The sequence below is a fragment of the Pangasianodon hypophthalmus genome, chromosome 12 (genome assembly GCF_027358585.1).
Source record: "Pangasianodon hypophthalmus isolate fPanHyp1 chromosome 12, fPanHyp1.pri, whole genome shotgun sequence".
In the NCBI taxonomy this organism is placed as follows: domain Eukaryota; kingdom Metazoa; phylum Chordata; class Actinopteri; order Siluriformes; family Pangasiidae; genus Pangasianodon; species Pangasianodon hypophthalmus.
In genome coordinates this window covers 1,043,976-1,063,831 of record NC_069721.1, presented here as the reverse complement: position 1 = coordinate 1,063,831, position 19,856 = coordinate 1,043,976, and the positions used below count along the sequence as shown (strand labels likewise).

Here is a 19,856-nt window from a genome sequence, read left to right as displayed (position 1 = left end):
AAGACACACAGAGAAACCTGGAACTTAGTGTTACTAATTAGGTGAAACAGGACACATGTGCAGGTAATCATACAGACACTTGACCAGACCATGTGAAGTGCTTTGGCTGATGGGAAACGTAGTTTCTGTTCCATTAAGGGCACTGACATGACAGAATTTATATCAGTGGGGTCCAAAAGTCTGAGACCACATTGAAAATCTGGGATTTTTTAAAATTTAAAACTGGAAATAAAAAGAAAGCTTTAATTCTGAAAATTCTGCGAGAACTTTTTGTAACATCTTGACTATTCAATATACAAAATTCAAAATGTTGCACTATTTCTAAGTCCCTATTTAAATGTAAGCAAATGTGTGATATTGAGCAGGTTAACTGCTTTGTACAAAAGGGCAGATTTTCCTCATGTCTAATCTCTTCTATTGAAGCATGTGATCAGATGACACTCCGATGGATTTGATCTGAAATGGATCATAAGTTTTTACACAAACGTGTGGAGTCCATGCCAGCTCGAGTGCACACTGTCATTAAAGCAAAAAGGGGACGAGCCAAATACTAAGAAACTCTGAAATTCATGGAAATATTTCAAAGATTATACTTTTCACTCAAATTATTACTGATAATATAATTTCTAAAGAAAACTTAAATTGAAATGAACGAACACTGAACCAGTGTTCTCAGACTATATGTATGTATGTGTATGTATATATGTATGTATGTGTGTGTAATATATATATATATATATATATATATATATATATATATATATATATATATATATATATATATATATATAAAATGGTCTTACATAGGCCAATTCTATTGTTTTTGCTTTACATTGAAGACATTTGGGTTTGAGATCAAAATATGAATATGAGATGATAGATCAAAGGGTGGAGAAAGAAAGGATCTGCTTATGAACCAAAACATACGAGCTCATGGGTCAAGCATGGTGGAGGTAGTGTCATGGCTTGGGCTTGCATGGCTGCTTCTGGAACAGACTCACTAATCTTTATTGATGGAACTCATGATGGTAGCAGCAGAATGAATTCAGAAGTCTACAGAAACATTCTGTTTGCCAGTTTACTGTGAAATGCATCCAATCTAATTGGAAGGAACTTCGTCTTGCAGCAAGACAACGACCCAAAACACACTGCCATCACAACAAAGGATTTCATCAGGGGAAAAAGTGGAAGGTTTTAGACTGGCCAAGTCAATCAGCAGACCTTAACCCAACTGAACAGCATTTCACCTCCTGAAGAGGAGACTGAAAGGAGAAACCCCCAAAACAAACTAACTGAATGAAGCTGCGGTACAAACCTTGAACAGCATCACAACAGAAGAAATCAAAGGTTTAGTGATGTCAGTGAGTCGCAGACTTGATGCAATTATTGCAAGCAAGGGACATGCAACCAATTATTAAGTGTTATTTACTTTAATTTACTTCAGAATTTTCTATACTGTTCCTATACTTTTGTTCACCTAAAAATTGGGTTGTCTGATACAAAAGGTTCTATGTTTTGTGTTGTTGTGTTGTTTAACACGACTAGATGTAAACACCAGGAAATAAAAGCTGAAATTATAAACTCTCGTCTCATATCCATCTTTTGATCTCAAACCCAAATGTCTCTGGTGTGTAGCACAAACAAATGAAATGGCCTTGTCGTTCCAATAGTTCCACGATTTTAATGCACAATGTGGAAGTAAAGAATCACCCATCGCGTGTAACGATTTTGCACACTTGGCCATGGATTATCCTGCTTATACTGCGGTCACTTAGCAGCATTGACAAGTTAAAGCTGTCACTGATGTTTGCAGAGCAAAATTTGACTGAAAGGATAAAAATAACGGTTAATTTTCATTAGTTACTTTATATACGGGTTGTTAGATCTAGAATTATGTTCGCTTTAGATCATACACAGATAAAGTATTGCGATAAGATTACATTTATTTGATTTGATTTGATATAATATAATATAATATTTGAATGAATTATAATAAATAATTATTAAAGAGAGAGAGTGTGTGTGTGTGTGTGTGTGTGTGTGAATTAGCTGCGTCTGTGCTGCGTCTCTACTGATAATGAAGCTGTGAGTGTAACTACTGTATGCAGCTGTAACTGTATGTTACTACGGTTACGATTGTTTATAGGGCATTATAGCGCATTAATTTAGAACGGTGATTAAACTAACTGGAACTACCTGTGCATTCAACGCACACCTTCCAGCTAATCAGAATCGAGTATTCAGACAGACTATGGTATAAATGTATATATGTATATATACACATACACACGTATATGTATATACATGTGTATATATGTACAACAGGAAAGGCATATCAACTCAGTGACATGGCCAGCAAACAGTCCGGATCTCAATCCAACTGAAAATTTATGGTGGATATTAAAAAAACTGGTCCATGTTATGGCCCCATCCTGCAAAGCTGATCTGTCAACTGCTATTCGAGAAAGTTGGAACCAGATTGATGGGGAATATTGTTTTTCATTAGTGAAGTCTATGCGTCAAAGAATTCAGGCTGTCATAAAAGCCAGAGGAGGATCAACAAAGTACTAATTGTGTTTTTTTGTTAATGATTCCATAATTTTTTCCTCAACATTGAGTGATTCCATACTTTTTTCCTCTACTTGATTTGGAAAAAGACATGCCATTAATAAAAAAAAATGTCAGTGAATTTTTTTGATGTATGTTTCACAAAGCCAGAATGTTAAGCTATTGAACAAAACCTTTTTTGTGTCATATCTGTGATTTGTTTGTTTGCTTTAAAGTAAAAAAGCTGGATGAATATCCTCTAAGTGTGGTGATTCCATAATTTTTGGCAGGGGTTGTATATAGTGTATATACGTATGTATGTGAGGGTGTACTTTCTTTTTCCCATGACTGTATTTGCATTGGACAGAGGAGTTTCCAATTTCTTGGTTTCTTTTCTTTTTTTTCTTTCTTTTTTCTTTTAACATGACGTGTTTTTTTTTCCTCATTAACTTCATGATAGAAAAAAGAGGCTGGTAATGGAATGACTGTGTATAGCTCCTACAGCATAAGTGATAAAAAAAATTAAAACTCCTGTTTTGTAACAGTTACTGACTGTTACAAAGCACCTACTCAAGGCTCCTTCAATAAATGTTAAAGAAATGTCTCTTAACAGAAAACCATATCAACAATTATATGCTTTTATTTGTTAAATAACAATGGAGCTTCCACTTGTGAATGAGCAGTTACTACAGAAACAATAACTTACAGTATTACATTGAGCTCATTAATATAAAAATGTATGTTACAGTGGTGGCTTAGTGGTTAGCATGTTTGCCTTGCACCTACAGGTGTGCATGGAGTTTGCAGGGTACTCTGGTTTCTTCTCCCAGGCCAAAGTTACAGTGATAAATACTCAGGTTGGTACTGTTATAGAAAATTAATCAACACCTTCTGATTTAAGAATTCACCTGAGCAGTGGTCTAATTATTGTAACTGTAATCTCTAATAAAAGAAAAAATATTTGACTATTATTCAGGTGTGATGTCATATAGTGCGTGCCATATGTATGCGGCTTAATATTCCAGCACCCCAAAAGTAAAACACGTTTCCACATTCATGGTACGAACAGTTCAGTATCCTTCTGTGTATTTAACAAAACCAGACACTTCACCATATTCTTTCAGTTTAAACTGTACTACAAGGAAACAAATGCCTGTTATATTTGGCCTGTTACAGAGGGAAGCCCTGGGGGTTTTTACACTTTCATATATTGCAAAGAGCTAGAGAGTATATTCCTTTGTGTTTGTTAATAAAGAGCGCTGCTGAGTGAAATTCGCTGTAACATCTAGGCTGTATGTTGTAACAAGAAAACTGGAAATCATCAAATAAATATGAAATTCTGTTTTGTTTTGTTTTTTTTAAATCAGAAATCAGAGGTTCCCCATTAACGAAGGATGCACATTTATTAACATATCACTTCTTTTTGTTGACATAATCTCTGGCATTAACAGACACTAACAACTTTACAGTTACCTTTTAAAGGCATCTGTGAAAATCTGGTGATAAATAAACTAACTAATTTTCTTATGTTGTAAAATTTATGTTTCCATTTTAATTTGGCTTTAACAATTTCCTTTGAATTTATTAGTATTTTTAATCGTGCTATCAAAATAAAAAGTATTTGTAAAGGATCAGAAAAGTAACGAATACCTGAGAAAGGCGATAGACTTGTAAACAGTATCATCATGGTCAAGATGTGGAGAAATGCAGTCAAACTGGTCAATGTGTCACGCTCTACAAAATGAAAAAACACACAAACATTTTTACAGAAGTCTAATCAGGACACTGTTATTATCTGAATTTTCAATGTACAAATAATTCACCACAAAACTGCAGTAAAAACACTTTTAAAGCTAAAACACATGCTCATGCTTTTGTTCTGTTCAGCTTTAAATAAAACAATTAGAACTTCTTTTGTACATGAAACCGTGTGAGGACCATCCAGTGGAAAAGCATCTCCACTACCAATAAACAGTAATGAAACAGGACTGGTACTTACCTTTCACATTATTCGCAAAGTCATAATGGATGTAGATCAACACTGATGCACTTAGAACCTCCAGGATCATCATCACTGATATCCAGAGTAAAACTGCAAAAAACAAACAACTATTTATTTTTACACACGTCACATGACACATCTTCCACTGGTCTTACTGAGGTTATTAAATCTGCTGCACACTCCCTACTGGAATGTATGGTAAGTTACTTTCTTATCAAAATAATAAATACAACCATCTCCATAATTACTGACTTCCTTCGTTTAAAAATAATAATAATAAATAGGGATTTGGTCTAAAGTATCCTGCCTAATTCGAGATGTCATTCATCTTCACAAGAGTTGAAAATAATCAATGATCCACCTCCATGTTTTACAGTCGGATTGAGGGCTTTTCCTTGCATTCAGTCTCCTTTATTCACTAAACATGCTGATAGTGTTCAAGGGCAAAATTTTTATCTCATCTGACCACCACTGAGATTCCAATCAGGTCTGAAGTGCAGAAGCTGTGGGCTTTTATATAATAGGATATGGTTTGGGACATGGCTGAAACCGCAGGATGTAATTATCTGCTGCTTCTCAGTATTACAGAAATATTACGAGAATAAAATCACTTTTTTTTTTTTGCATATCAGTGTGACTGCCACTCGCACTGAACTTACTTGGAATTTGGGGGCAGGGCTTTAATTATTATTACACTTCTGCCTCTGAGCAATTCATTTTTTTGCTGTTTAGTTGTCAGTTTGTGCTCAGTGAGCTTTACCTTTAATGACATTTTTGTGGGTGTCACTAAATACAAATCAGTTGTAGTGTGCATGCACCTGGTAATTCAAGGGTGATTAGCAATCATCAATATACGAACATGAATACAAAGAAAATCCACATTTCTGTACTATACTGTAAATAATTAGCGCAGTGCTAGCAAGCTACTTAACTGTTCATAAAATACCCAAATCCGATGGAATATACCATAACAACCATGATTTTCTCCACTAACTTTAAGTTATCCAGCCATAGAGAAGTGAGAGAAGTTAACTGTTTACACCACATTTTGAGTTTAAGTGTATTTTAAACTAATTAAATTAAAACTAAATCTACAATCAATTTAAAATTCAGTATGTCATGCATTTTTATATGAACAGAATGTTTAGAATCATGTAAATGTGTAAATTCAATAAAATGTCCACCTAGTGACTGTTTTACTCAAGAGCTTAAATAAATAAAAAGTCTGGAAATACCATGCAGATCATTTCCTGCTAAACATTGAATGTATAATTTTTAGAGAATAGGAATCAAATGTTTTTGTCTTTCCATACAGTACATCCTTAATTTTAAAATATTAATTCACTGTATTCCTGGCCAACACACAAAGTTTATGTGTAAAAGTTTTAGGAATTTGTGTTTTAGGAATGGAATTGTGTAATCAGTTAACTGTTATCTAAGTATATGAATTTTTATATAATGTAATGACTGTGGACTCAAGGTAAAATAATATGGTTATGAATGTATAGTACATCAAATATAATGTTTGTAATGTTTGACTGACAAAAATAAATAATGTAAAATAGGTCAGATAAAGTATTACATGATCTACTTACACAGACGTTTGAGAACAGCATGACAAAAAAACCAAATGAATGGCAAAAGTGGAAATATTGCCAAAGTCAAATATTCTGAAAAAGAGAGAATGTTAAGTACATTAATATAGCACTTTTGCTTGTAAAGGTTCAGTTTTAAGCTGAAATTATTATTTGTGCTTGTAATTATGCTGATGAGGCTACATGCTTCATTGTATACATGCTTCAGACTCAATACACAACTAAAACTGAAATCTTGCGTAATTAAACATGATTTTAGAGTACGTAAGTTAGTAGGTCTAGACTGGACAATAAGGCAACAAAATATATGAGACTATGTTTAAATATTTAAAATATCTAGAATTTATAAGCTTTTAAGCTGTGTAAAATCGATTACATTACATTCTATACATGCGTTCTAAATGTTATATATACAGTCAGGTCCATAAATATTGGGACAGTGACACAGTTTTGGTAATTTTGCCTCTGTACACCACCACAGTGGATTTGAAATGAAGCAGTCAAGATGTGACTGAAGCGTAGACTTTCAGCTTTAATTCAAGGGGTTTAACAAAAATATTGCATTAACCGTTTAGGAATTACAGCCATTTTTTTACAGAGTCCCTCCATTTTCACAGGCTCAAAAGTAATGGGACAATTGACTGATAAGCAGTTTCATGGCCAGCTGTGGCCTGTTTCCTCCTTATATCATGATAAATTAAGGAGATAAAAGGTCTGGAGCTGATTCCAAGTGTTGAATTTGCATTTGGTAGCTGTTCATGGGAACTCTCAATATGCCGTCCAAAGAGGTGTTGATGCAAGTGAAGGAGGCCATCATTAGGCTGAAAAACCAAAACAGACCTATCAGAGAGATAGCAGAAACTTTAGGAGGGCCAAATCAACAATTTGGTACATTCTTAAAAAGAAGGAATGCACTGGCGAGCTCAGCAACACCAAAAGGCCTGGGAGACCACAGAAAACAACTAAAGTGGATGATTGCAGAATTCTTTTCTTATTGAAGAACAACCCCTTCACAACATCTAGCCAAGTCAGGAACACTCTGGAGGAGGTAGGCCTATCATTGTCAAAGTCTACAATCAAGAGCCACCTTCATGAATGTAAATACAGACGGTTTACCTCAAGATGCAAACCGCTGGTAACACTCAAGAACACAAAGGCCAGATTAGACTTTGCTAAAAAACCTCTAAAAAAAGCCTGACCAGTTCTGATGCAAGATTAACTTGTACCAGAATGATGGGAAGAGAAAAGTATGGAGAAGGAAAGGAAGGGCTCATGATCCAAAGCATACCACATCATCCGTCAAACATGTGGAGGCAGTGTTATGGCATGGGGCATGTTTGGCTGCCAATGGAACTGGGTCACTGGGGTTTATTGATAATGTGACTGTTGATAGAAGTAGCAGGATGAATTCTGAAGTGTACAGAGCTATACTTTCTGCTCAGATTCAGTCAAATGCTGCAAAACTGATAGGACAGTGCTTCACAGTACAGATGGATAACAACCCAAAACATACTGTGAAAGCAGCCCAAGAGCTTGGAAATTAAATGTTCTTAAATGGCCGAGTCAGTCACCTGACCTCAACCCAACTGAGCTGCTTTTCACTTACTGAAGACAAATCTGAAGGCAGAAAGACCCACAAACAAGCAGCAACTGAAGATGGCTGCAGTAAAGACCTGGCAAATCATCTCAAGGGAGGAAACTCAGCATTTGGTGATGTCCATGGGGTCCAGACTTCAGGTAGTCATTGACTGCAAAGGATTTACCTCCAAGTAATAAAAATAATCCTAATATTTATGATTATATTAGTTTGTCCCATTACTTTTGAGCCTGTGAAAATGGAGGAACTCTGTAAAAAATGGCTGTAATTCCTAAACGGTTAATGCAATATTTTTGTTAAACCCCTTGAATTAAAGCTGAAAGTCTACGCTTCAGTCACATCTTGACTGCTTCATTTCAAATCCACTGTGGTGGTGTACAGAGGCAAAATTACCAAAACTGTGTCACTGTCCCAATATTTATGGACCTGACTGTATGTATATACAGTCAGGTCCAGAAGTATTTGGACAGTGACAGAGTTTTTGTGATTTTTGCCTTTATACACCATCACAATGGATTTGAAATAAAACAATCAAGATGTGATCGAAGTGTAAACTTTCAGCTTTATTTTAAGAGGTTCCACAAAAATATGGCATTTATCATTTAGGAATTACAGCCATTTTCAACAAAGTACCTCCATTTTCAGGGGCTCAAAGGTATTTGGACAATTGACTGACAAGAAGTTAACTGACCGGGGCAGTCTATTCCCTTGTTACTTCAAGACAGATGAAGCAGATAAAAGGTCTGGAGTTGATATCAGGTATTGAGTTGGCATTTGGCAGCTGTTCGACTGAAGCTACCAATATGAAGTCCAAGGAGATCTCAATGCAAGTGAAGGAGGCCATCATTAGGCTGAAAAACAACATAAATCTATAAGAGAGATAGCAAAAACCTTAGGTGTGGCCAACAGTTGGGTACATTCTTAAAAAGAAAGAAAGCACTGGTGAGCTCAACAAAATCGAAAGGCCTGGAAGACCACAGAAGACAACTAAAGTGGATGATCGCAGAATCCTTTCCTTGGTGAAGAAAAACCCCTTTCAACAGAAGTAAAGAATACTCTGGAGAAGGTAGGCGTATCATTGTCAAAATCTACAAATCAAGAGACGCCTTCATGAATGTAAATACAGAGGGTTTACAACAAGGTGCAAACCACATTCAAGAACAGGAAAGACAGATTAGACTTTGCCAGAAAACATCTAAAAAAAAGCCTCCCATGTTCTGGAATAAGATTCTCTGGACTGATGAAACCAAGATTAACTTGTACCAGAATGATGGGAAGAGAAAAGTATGGTGAAAGAAAGGAAGTATACCACATCATGTGTCAAACATGGTGGAGGCAGTGTTATGGCATGGGCATGTATGACTGCCAATGGAACGGGCTCACTGGTGTTTATTGATGATGTAACTGCTGACAGAAGTAGCAAGATGAATTCTGAGGTGTATAGGGCTATACTCTCTGCTCACCTTCAGCCAAATGCTACAAAACTGATAGGATGCTGCTTCACAGTGCAGGTGGATAATGACCCTAAACATACTGCAAAAGCAACTCAAGACTTTTTGAAGGCAAAGAAATGGAATATTCTTCAATGGCCAAGTCAGTCGCCTGATCTCAACCCAATAGAGCATGCTTTTCACTTACTGAAGACAAGACTGAAGGCAGAAAGACCCACAAACAAGCAGCAACTGAAGGTGGATGCAGTGAAGGCCTGGCAAAGCATCTCCAGGGAGGAAACTCAGTGGAAACTTGGTGATGTCCATGGGCGCCAGACCCTAGGCAGTCATTGGCTGCAAAGGATTTTTATCCAAGTATTAAAATTATGCTTATATTTACAATTATGTCACTTTGTCCAAATACCTTTGAGCCCTGGAAAATGGAGGTACTTTGCTTAAAATGGCTGTAATTCCTAAATGGTAAATGCCATATTTTTGTGGAACCTCTTAAAATAAAGCTGGAAGTCTACACTTCGATCACATCTTGATTGTTTTATTTCAAATCCATTGTGGTGGTGTATAAAGGCAAAATCACAAAAACTCTGTAATTGTCCAAATACTTCCAGATCTGACTGTGTATATATATATATATATATATATATATATATATATATATATATATATATATATATATATATATATATATATATTAGCCTTTAGGATAAAAAGTTTTTAAGAAAATATAATAGTACATTTAATGAAATGTCAATCAAATGTAACGTTACCTGCAAAATTGGTACTTACTGGGATGAAGTCTGTATAGTGATATAATAACAAATATTCGGAGAACATTGATGATTTCTGTAATCTGTAATTCTGTAATTCTGTAGATTTTTACAGGCCTTCTACAGCATACTGTATTGGGAAATAAAAGATTATTAAAAGGTTATTTCAGACATCTGCAAGGCCTTTTTAAAAGAAAAATAAGTAAAAACACATGAATGGTATTTATATTCCAGATATTATGACAGCTACCCAAAACAAAAGGTAACGTTTTAAACACCAGTGCCCTTTTCCAGTGTAAGGACCTGTGTAACTATGATGTATTAATATGGAAATACAGCAAATTGCAATATGCATTTACATGTGAATAATACAGAACTGAATTATTCGCTTGTTGTGAAATAAATAAAATGCCATAAATAATGTATAATGTCCTCAACACCAGAACTGAGTCAGTAGGACTGAGAAACAGAAAATAATAGGAATGCACACAGGTCACTATAAAAGAAACTTTATAGTTAGATAAAGTTCGAATATAATGAAATGAAATGTTTCAACTTATAAAGATCAGTAAACAGTAATCAAGTTTCAAAAATGCATCAGCAGTGTAAGGTACACTTTGTACAGTTTTATAAGAAATTAGGTGGTATGTTTTACTGAGCATGTTGGAGAATCTGAGACCCTGACTGTCGCACTCGCTTCTGTTTTTGCAGTTGAACCCAGTGGCCTTCATTATGTTTTTTTGACTGATAAAGTGGTGTGTTATGTAGTATTACTTTCTTTACTGGCATACAAACCTTTTTCTGTAACTTTTAATTTTTTGTTGGAAAATGAATGTTTCGAAATCTAAAATGTTTTTGTACTTATTCAATAATGCAGAAGTCATAAAATAAACATCTATAACAACACTGTATTTTTTTAAAAATTAGGGTGCCTAAGACTACACAGTACTCAGTCTCTGTGGTGCAATAGGCTAGCGTGTTCAGCTGTTCACCGAAAGGTTGGTGGTTCAAGGTGGCTGAACGGTTAAGGCTATGGCTCACTGATTGGAAGGTTGGGCGTTCAAGCCCCAGCACAAGCTGCTGGTGTTGGGCACTTGAGCAAGGCCTTTAACCACATCTGCTGTATGATGGCTGACCCCAGCTTCCTAGCAAGCTGGGATCTGTACTCACACTGCACAATGATAATAAAGTTGAATCTTAAACAGAGTAAACTGTTTAACTACTCAGTATGTAGTTAAAATCAGTTTCAAAAGTGGGTGACATATGAGTCATTTTTGATTTTATTGGAGTTTTAACTTTAAGTCTATAATATCAAAGTGAAGTTAACTAGTGTTCAATGATTAGGATTTGAATATAAACAGTTTTAGCAAGTGCAGTCTTTCCACAGTCACCTTTAGGGTGTCCGGAAATGCTTGTATTCCTGTCTTTTTTAGGCTATAGGTTCTGGACAATTAAATAATTAATCTTTTTTTTTATATTAAATAGAATGCAGGGAAAATACTGCAATACAGCACAAACCTAGAGAATGGACTAGTCATGATCGCAGAATGGACTGCATCCTATATTCCTTTTTAAGTTACCTGAGATTTAATTCAATTTAATTTTATTTTATTTGTATAGTGCTTTTAACAATGAACACTGCCAGCTTTAAAGAAATATATAAATTCCAGATATAAATTTAAAATTTACAAATGATGCAAGCCAGAGGTGACAGTGCAGAAAAACTCCCTGAGATAATATGAGGAAGAAACCTTGAGAGGAACCAGACTCAAAAGGGAACCCATCCTCATCTGGGTGCAACGGATAGTGCGATTATAAATAAATCCCTTCTATAACTGTGTACTATGGAGTCAAAAAGTGCAATTGTGTAAACAGGAATGTATGAGCTAATGAGCAACTTATGATTATAAGCGTCAGAGTTGTTTCTGAATTCATTGCAGTTTTAACATGAAGTCTACTTTGTTGAAGTAACTGTTCAATGATGGATACTTGTGCAAATCTGTTTGTAGAAATTCCAGTAGTAAAGCTATCTTCATGGTTTCTATATGATACCACAGTACCACAGGTTCCTCAGTAATGTCACTGATCTTTAGGCTGTCTGTATGGGGCCATCCTCAGCAGCAGCGAGTGATTTTCAACTGAGATACATGTAAATGTATGCAAAATCCCAAGTTGCTTCATATTCACTATACATGCTACATAGGGTATAATATAATGGCACTGTAATGCCTATATAGTCCCCTAGATGACCAATTAAATAACATTTGATATTCCACTTTAGCAAAAAAGGGTGACTGATTATGCCTGTTTGAAATTGTTTAAAACATGTAATAACATTTTTTAAATGTATCTACATATCAATCGTAAAATGTATTATGAAAAATCACAAAAGGACGTTCCTAAAAGTAATATTATGTTAGAAGTAAACAATCTCAAACATGTACTCTCCTCTGGCTTCTACACTCATGTCCCCACACCAACTTTCTCTCTCTCTCTCTCCCTCACACACACACACACACACACTATAAAAATTGTTTAATATAAAACAAAATTTTGTGAAAAACACCTACCTACAACGAGAACATACAGAAGAGTCAGAAATAACTTCAGTAGCAGACCTCCCACAATGAACACTTTCCCTAGAGTGTTTATTTTATACCAGAGATCCACAAGAATAGCTAGACAATAACAAGAACAAAAAATGTTATTATATTACACAAATACATACAGTGCTTTGTAAACAAAAATATCAAAAGCTTTGCTTAGAGAAATACAGAAGTAACAACATGTAAAGGAAGTAAATAATGTATTAAAATACTGCACTGGAGGAGATCTGTAACATCATTACTGCATTTAGATTTGAAAAAATCAGTGGAAATTGTCCACTCTTGCTGGAGACATGTACATGTAAGTTTACTGCGTTCTTTGAGTGGTGTTACAATGGACCCATGTGATGTTACCGTTGTGCTGCTTTATCAGTAAAAGTGTAAGGTGGGACTCCTTTCAGTTTCAGTGAAAATGTACAGCACTTGATGATATCAGTAATCTTGCACTTGAAAAATAAACAACTGTATTCATGTTATGTGGGAAATACAAAGTCTGTAATTTACATAAAAACTTACATCAAAAAAGTGACAATTGTGCCATCTCTATAATGGTAACATTACCTTTACAGTTGCATTGGTTTCAAAAACATTTTCATGGTTTATTTGTTTGATTTAATTTTTATGTCATAAAATCTAATTTGTTGCATCACTTGATGTGCAGTTACTGTGACAATGGTACCTAGTTTTTTATAAAAAACTTTACTACTTAAGCTTTAATCATCAAATGAACCCTTAATAAATCCTTGAAGAATGTTTTTTTCAATGAAATGTATTTTCCAACAGAGAAAAAAATGTGAGCATATCTTTGCACAATTTGTTTGATTTTTTAAATTATTGTAATTTTTTTGTTCTTGAGATCTAGCTCAAGTAATCCAGAACAAAAAAAATCACAATAGTAATATAATCACTAAGTTTAGGCACCACGTCCTGGTTCCTATGAATCTGTTACAGGCAAGAGAACACACTAAGACCCCTGTGGTGTCATGTTCTGAAACAGACTGACTGGAAGTATAAGGGCATTGTGTCCTGGTCATGCTTCTGACAAGAGACCTGTTTGCACTTACCAGTGGCCATGGCAAGTAATTCTCACCACTCAATGTGCTGATTCCCCCCTGCTATACAGCCCTGAGGAGAGGAGCTGGGTACCGTCCACTGACATACTTGATTAAGAGTAATGGTTGTGCAATATTTTCTTTTCTAAATTTTAATAACGTTTGGGATTTTTTACAACAAAATGCTGATTGATACTTTTTCAGAACTTTGTCCTGGATTTGTTTTGATTGCTCCTTTGTCTTCATGATGCTGTGTGTTTAGCTTTGTTCTCTTACAAACTCTCAGTACTTCCAGGAACAGGTGTACAACCCCTGGCAAAAATTATGGAATCACCACACTTAGAGGATGTTCACCCACCTTTTTTACTTTATAGCAAACAAACAAATCACAGATATCACGCAAAAAAGGTTTTGTTCAATAGCTTAACATTCTGGCTTTGTTAAATATACATAAAAAAAATTCACTGACATTTTTTTTTATTAATGGCATGTCATTTTCCAAATCAAGTAGAGGAAAAAATTATGGAATCACTCAATGTTGAGGAAAAAATTATGGAATCAATTTTTAATTTCCATTTCTAAAACAAATACCGGGAGAAGTCTTAAAATGCTAACATTGAGTGATTCCATACTTTTTTCCTCTACCTGATTTTTTTAAAATAATTTATAGTAAATAAGGAGTAAATACTTTTTTTGATAACTACATTGCTCCCTGCCAATATTATGGGCAATTTAGTTTAGATTTATGACAGATAATCACAATTAAATCCGTTTCATTTCCAGCAACTGTATGTTTGCCTGTGATTTGAATCCTGACTGTTTAAGTTTTTGCTGCTATTGTGGATACTGCTTGTGACTGAATCCAATCAGCTCTGCCTCTCCATGACAACTGTACTGTCTATAATAGACGTCCTTTCTAAATCAGACCTGTGCATTTTATACTACGTAGCAACCACAACCATGGTGTTAAACCAAAGTAATAGACTTTTTTTCTTCTTTTCAGCAACTTTCCACGATGTGACAAAGGACAGTAGACCAAGATGATGATGTGGCTAATTAGCTCCTGCCAATTACTTTAATTTGCATCTTAGAAATTTTAAAAATGGTGACTAATCCTTTTTTATCTTTTCTAAAAATATAGTGCACAAGATGAGTGTAACCACATGATTTTAAAATTATTTTATTCTTTAATTAGTTCCTTTCTTAACTTTTCACTTTATACAAGTATGAAGTAACATCTTGCAGATGGTAATGGTGTAATAGTTTGATGTATACTCACGTAAATAAGCAACAAGAGTTATCACACCAAATTGTAGTGAAATTGCCAAGCGGTTAATTAATTGGTGGGGATAATCTGCAATATAATAAGGACACAGTATGTACTGATTAGGCCAGTGTTTTCTAAATCCCACATATAGGCCACATTTTACTAATTCTCAGCTCCAAAAAGCCTAAATAAAGTAATCAAAAATACTGATGACCTGGTGCAGGTGTTTTTGGAGCTAGCAGAAAGGAAAAGGTGGACCTGGGGCAGGTATTCAAACTGTGGAAGAAATTCTAGGAGGGTTGCAGGTGAGGGGTGAAAAGTAAAATACCAAAAAAAAAAATTTTAAATTACTTTATCAAACATGCAAACCTTTATGTGACCTGCAGCTGAGCCAATAAACGTACAGTACTGTGCAAAAGTCTTTTTTTCTTTTTACGCCTCTGCTACAAAGTGACGGAGACATTAGTCACGTTTACATGGACATTTTTTGTTTCAATCGGAATGAAATCAATCAGATTGATTAATCCGATCGCAGTGTTTACAAGAACGCTGAATAAAGTAATCGGGTTGATATGCGCGTTTACATGACAGAATCGGATTTGATCTTCTGACACGCGCACAGTGCACGAATACACGTTTCCCGCCGTTCCAACATGCAGATACTAGCAGCCACTCTCTTGCCATTGCTTCTTTTTTTCGCTTTAAAAAGCAGACTTAACATTTGCCTATTTCAGCTGCTAATTAGAAGACGACGAGCGCGTGATGTTTTGTGCGGTACTGCGTGTATTTATCAAGCAGTTAAAACGCCCCTTCCCGAGCCCAGAGCAAGGCGTCTGTGGATGAGGGTTCGAAGCAAGGACTGGTGGGACAACGTCGTCTTGCACCACTTCACAGACGAGGAGTGGAAGGAGAACTTTAGGATGACACGACAGTTATTTATGACACTCTGCACAATGGTGGAGGGGAACATGGCACCTGGTGAGGCTACGGTCAGAGCCCCAACACCGCTCACAGCCGTGCGTCATACGTCATTACGAGATTTGTACGTCATTGCACATGCGCAGAACTATCTGGTTTCATTTTCAATCCGATGAAGTGTTTACATGTCCTCTCCATCGGATTAGAAAAGGTTTAAACCACCCCTTACGATCCGAATGAAATTTTTATCGTTTTTGGCCAATTCATTCCGATTGACGTGTTTACATGTGACTTTTTAAATCTGATTGTGCTTCTAGTCCAATTACGATCGGATTATTAGTGTCCATGTAAACGCAGCTATTGTTTTCCCCTTCAGGAACTCGAGCTGCGTCGAAACGCTATGGGAACACCTTCAGCTTGACCATGCTCTGAATCACTTGTGCAATCAGTCCAATGGATGGGCGAGACGTCACGGGCGGGGTGACGTAGCGACCAGGAAGCTTAAAAGCACGCGCGGTGGATACAATGAATGTTCGACTTCCTGGCTCAGATAAGATATAATTAAATATATTTATTAGAGATGTACAGAAAACCTTCTGCCAAAAAGCATAAAAAATGTCACTTTTTGGTTTTCAGGCAAAAGAGAAAAAAATGTCACATTAAATAGGCTCCAACAAAGTGTCAAATCTAAAACTTTACAATTAATTGTAATGGTAGTGATACTTAAAAGTGATACTTGTTTCCTGCTGTGCGATGTAACATTACATGGTTTCTATAAAGAAAATTAGACAAATGATTTGTTAAAGGATTATATTGAAAATGTGCTGCGTTTACTGCATTTACCCGCCTACCTGCCCACACACACACACACACACACACACACACACACATACACACACATACACACACAGGTCGGGACTATGCATTAATCTGGCATGGGTTTGGCACCATGAATAAAGTGGAAAGTGGGCCTCATGGCCCAGCAGTGAGAATTTAAAAAAGGGCACCATAGATTTTTTTTAACTGCATTTTTTTTTATTAAAATTGCAAATGGATTTTTTTTTAGCATTTTTAGGTGTATATTTACATAATGCCACTAACGTTCTCATAGGACCACTCATATCATACCTTGAAATGTTTTCAAATGGAGAGCAATCCAAAGTAGGAAAAGGATCCTAACAAAATTAAGTGCTGAACAAGTTGCTGCTTCAGTAAAAAACCCTGTAGGAAAGATCAAATAATTAATTAATTAATGTATTGCAGCCAAATAAAGAAATTGTTAGACCAACAACCCACTGAGTTTAAAAAGACACTTAGAAGTGTACCAAACAACCTAGAATTACTATTACTGTCAATAATTATTAACGAAATTCAGTTATAAAATTTCCTTTAATTTTTAGGATTTTAAATGTTAGTGGCACCTCTGAATTTATTTCTTTCATGTATCCTCTGTGGCAGTCCAGCGGTGACAACAAGGGGTTGAATGTCTTTGGGTTACAACCGTAACCCCAGGTCTCTGGAGGCACGAGTGAGATATCTTCGCATTGTCCCTCAAAAGCAATATTCCATTACACCAGCCAGGATTGGCTGGCAGATATGATGTGTGCATTTCAGAGGCAGAACTTATGCCTTATTCCTGAAATGTCACCTAGACAGTCTAGATAAGCACACCTCACGGTCACAGACGTAACTCAAATTTCTCTTTCAAGCATTTGCTTGAGTCAGGATATCATGACTTCCAAATTGCAGGACAAGCTTATCTCATAGACCAAGACTAAACGTAGCCAATCAGACTGGTGTGTCTGTTTGTGATATCACACTAAGTACAGAATGCACCAGAGTGGATTTAGTCAAAACTATGTCAAACCCATAAAACCTAAACCTCAGGTCCAGGACATGGCCGTTCCCCCAGTGGAGTGGGCACGCAAGCCTGTGGGAGGCTGTAGTCCCTTTTGGGAATAAGCTGAGACTATAGCTTCCATGATCAAGTGCAAGACATGGTGTTTCGTGATCAGTCACCCCATGACTCAAACAGTTTGTCAGATTTCCTCATCCCCACCGTCCTGTAAACATAAGTCCAGAGTGTGTGGACTGGGCAGAGAGCATTTGACTGTTCTTGCCCTTCAGAACCAAAGAGAGGGAGATAAAAGGCTAATAATATAATCACCTGGCATGTCAGTGATGTGTCGGTAACTCTGGGGATGAATGTAGAATTAGGTTCCAGTAAAACCTGAGTCTTGTCCCGTAGAAATTGCATACATGGTGAGTTTACCAACATGGATACCAGTGTGGATGTCGCTAACGCACTTTGCTGAAGCCAGTGCCAGCAGCATCACCATTTTCAAAGAAAGTGCTTTAAGATCCAACTGATCCAGAGGCTTGAATAGAGGGTCTGATAATACCTCCAGCACCATAGCCAAGTCCCTTGAAGTGATCAAAGCTTTAGATACAGGGTGGAGTCTAGGAGCCCTTCGTGTGAATCGGCAAATAAGGGAGTGTCAGTCCACTGTTGTGTTCCCAAAGCCTACATGACAAACCAAAATGGCAGCCAGGTATACCTTAATGGTTTTGCCCTTATCTAGTAGTTCCTGTAGAAACAGGACTTTGGAAGGCAACTGAGCCTGAGGCCATGCACCACTCCTCAAACAGGTTCCATGTGCCATTATATATTGATTTCGTAGATGATGCTCTTGTATTCTTCTGAATGGTCATGATAATGCTATCAGGTAGCCAGGCTGTGGTCAGGTTTAACCTCTCACACACCAGGCCCAACGTGCCAGGCCTTCTGAATAATGGTGAAATATTTCCCCACTAGCCTGAGGATAGGAGTTCTCTGCATCTAAGGAGGGGCCATGGGCAGCCACAAAGCAGTTGAATTATGTGGGCCAGCCAGTGTCTCCCTGGCCAGCAGGGGCTATCAAAATGAGCGTGAGCCTCTGTCTCGGTACCCTGCTTAGAGTTTTGGCACACAAGTGGGTCTGTGGCCACTCATATGCAAGCACATCCACCACCATTGGGGCATCCTGATCGTTTAGGGAATAAAACAGAGGGCACTGCATGTTCTCTTTCGATGCAAAGAAATCTATTTCCACACTCCAGTAAATTGCCCATAGGTGAGCCGTTACTTCATTGTGGAGCTTTCAGTCTCCATAACGTTGATTGCCTCTGCACAGTAAATCTGTACCCACATTCATCACACCAGGAATATGAGGGGCTCTCAAGTGACAGGAACCACGAGCTGCTCCAACAATGTCAGTTTGTGTGCCAGCATGTGCAGATGGCATCCTTCAAAGCGTCCTTCAAGTTGATGTATGTGAGCCAATCGCCTGGATGCACACAGCGGACAAGAGCTGCATATGTTAGCATTCTGAACTTGTACTTTCTCAGATACTGTTCAGAGCACACAGGTGAGACCAGAAAACACCTAGAAAATAGAAGCCAAATGGCTTACTTCATGAGGTACTGGCCTTGTCAGCCTGGCTTCTTTGTGTCACATTGGGGTTGAAGGACTTCTTAACCTATGTGCCTCTAGGCTCCGAAGGCTTGTTTGGGCAGTGAGTGGAGGCTTGAGGTGGTGGCTATCACTTAGGGATCTAGTAGGCAGGTGGACGGGCTACAGCCTGAGCGAACATCTGCTGAAGTGTCTGGGAGGAAGCCGTTTGCTTCCTGGGGAGGTACAATTTAAGCGATATGCACTGAAGAACTGCACATCTGTGAAGGCACAGAACTTCACATCTGTGAAGGTGCAGGCAGAGGTCTGTGACCAGGCACATCTCGTCCCACGGTGCTGGGCTGGGTGAGGCTGTCATTTCTTCCTGCAGTTCTGCCTGACAGGCCATGAGCAAAGATGAAGCATTCAGGGCTCTAACAGACATGGCCACTGCTTTGTAGCATTTCTTAGTCATGGATGACTGGAGACAATTGACCTTGGATGAAAAGGTAGAGACCCCCACAGTCATGGGGGACTTTTGAGTGGAATGGAGGCGGGATGCCACAAGAGGTTCTACTGGAGGTACAGTAAGTGTGCGAATCCATATCGACCCAGTCAAATGCTGAC

General features: G+C 37.1%; 2 protein-coding genes across 3 annotated transcripts in view; both read right to left on the bottom strand.

Annotated features, from left to right (window-relative positions):
- The window catches only part of LOC117598519 (uncharacterized), a 97,169-nt gene that overhangs the window by 15,679 nt on the left and 61,634 nt on the right, over window positions 1-19,856 (bottom strand). The gene's annotated exons all lie outside the window — the stretch shown is intronic.
- Window positions 1-19,856, bottom strand: part of LOC117598515 (uncharacterized) — a 104,793-nt gene that overhangs the window by 77,620 nt on the left and 7,317 nt on the right. For both annotated transcript variants that reach the window (XM_053238568.1, XM_053238567.1), the window contains exons 6-12: window positions 16,928-17,020; window positions 14,894-14,968; window positions 12,527-12,634; window positions 9,976-10,086; window positions 6,145-6,219; window positions 4,547-4,639; window positions 4,198-4,281 (exon numbers count right to left, since the gene is read on the bottom strand). In XM_053238568.1, the coding sequence (XP_053094543.1) occupies window positions 4,198-4,281; window positions 4,547-4,639; window positions 6,145-6,219; window positions 9,976-10,086; window positions 12,527-12,634; window positions 14,894-14,968; window positions 16,928-17,020 (639 nt within the window). The remainder of the gene's footprint in view (window positions 1-4,197; window positions 4,282-4,546; window positions 4,640-6,144; window positions 6,220-9,975; window positions 10,087-12,526; window positions 12,635-14,893; window positions 14,969-16,927; window positions 17,021-19,856) is intronic.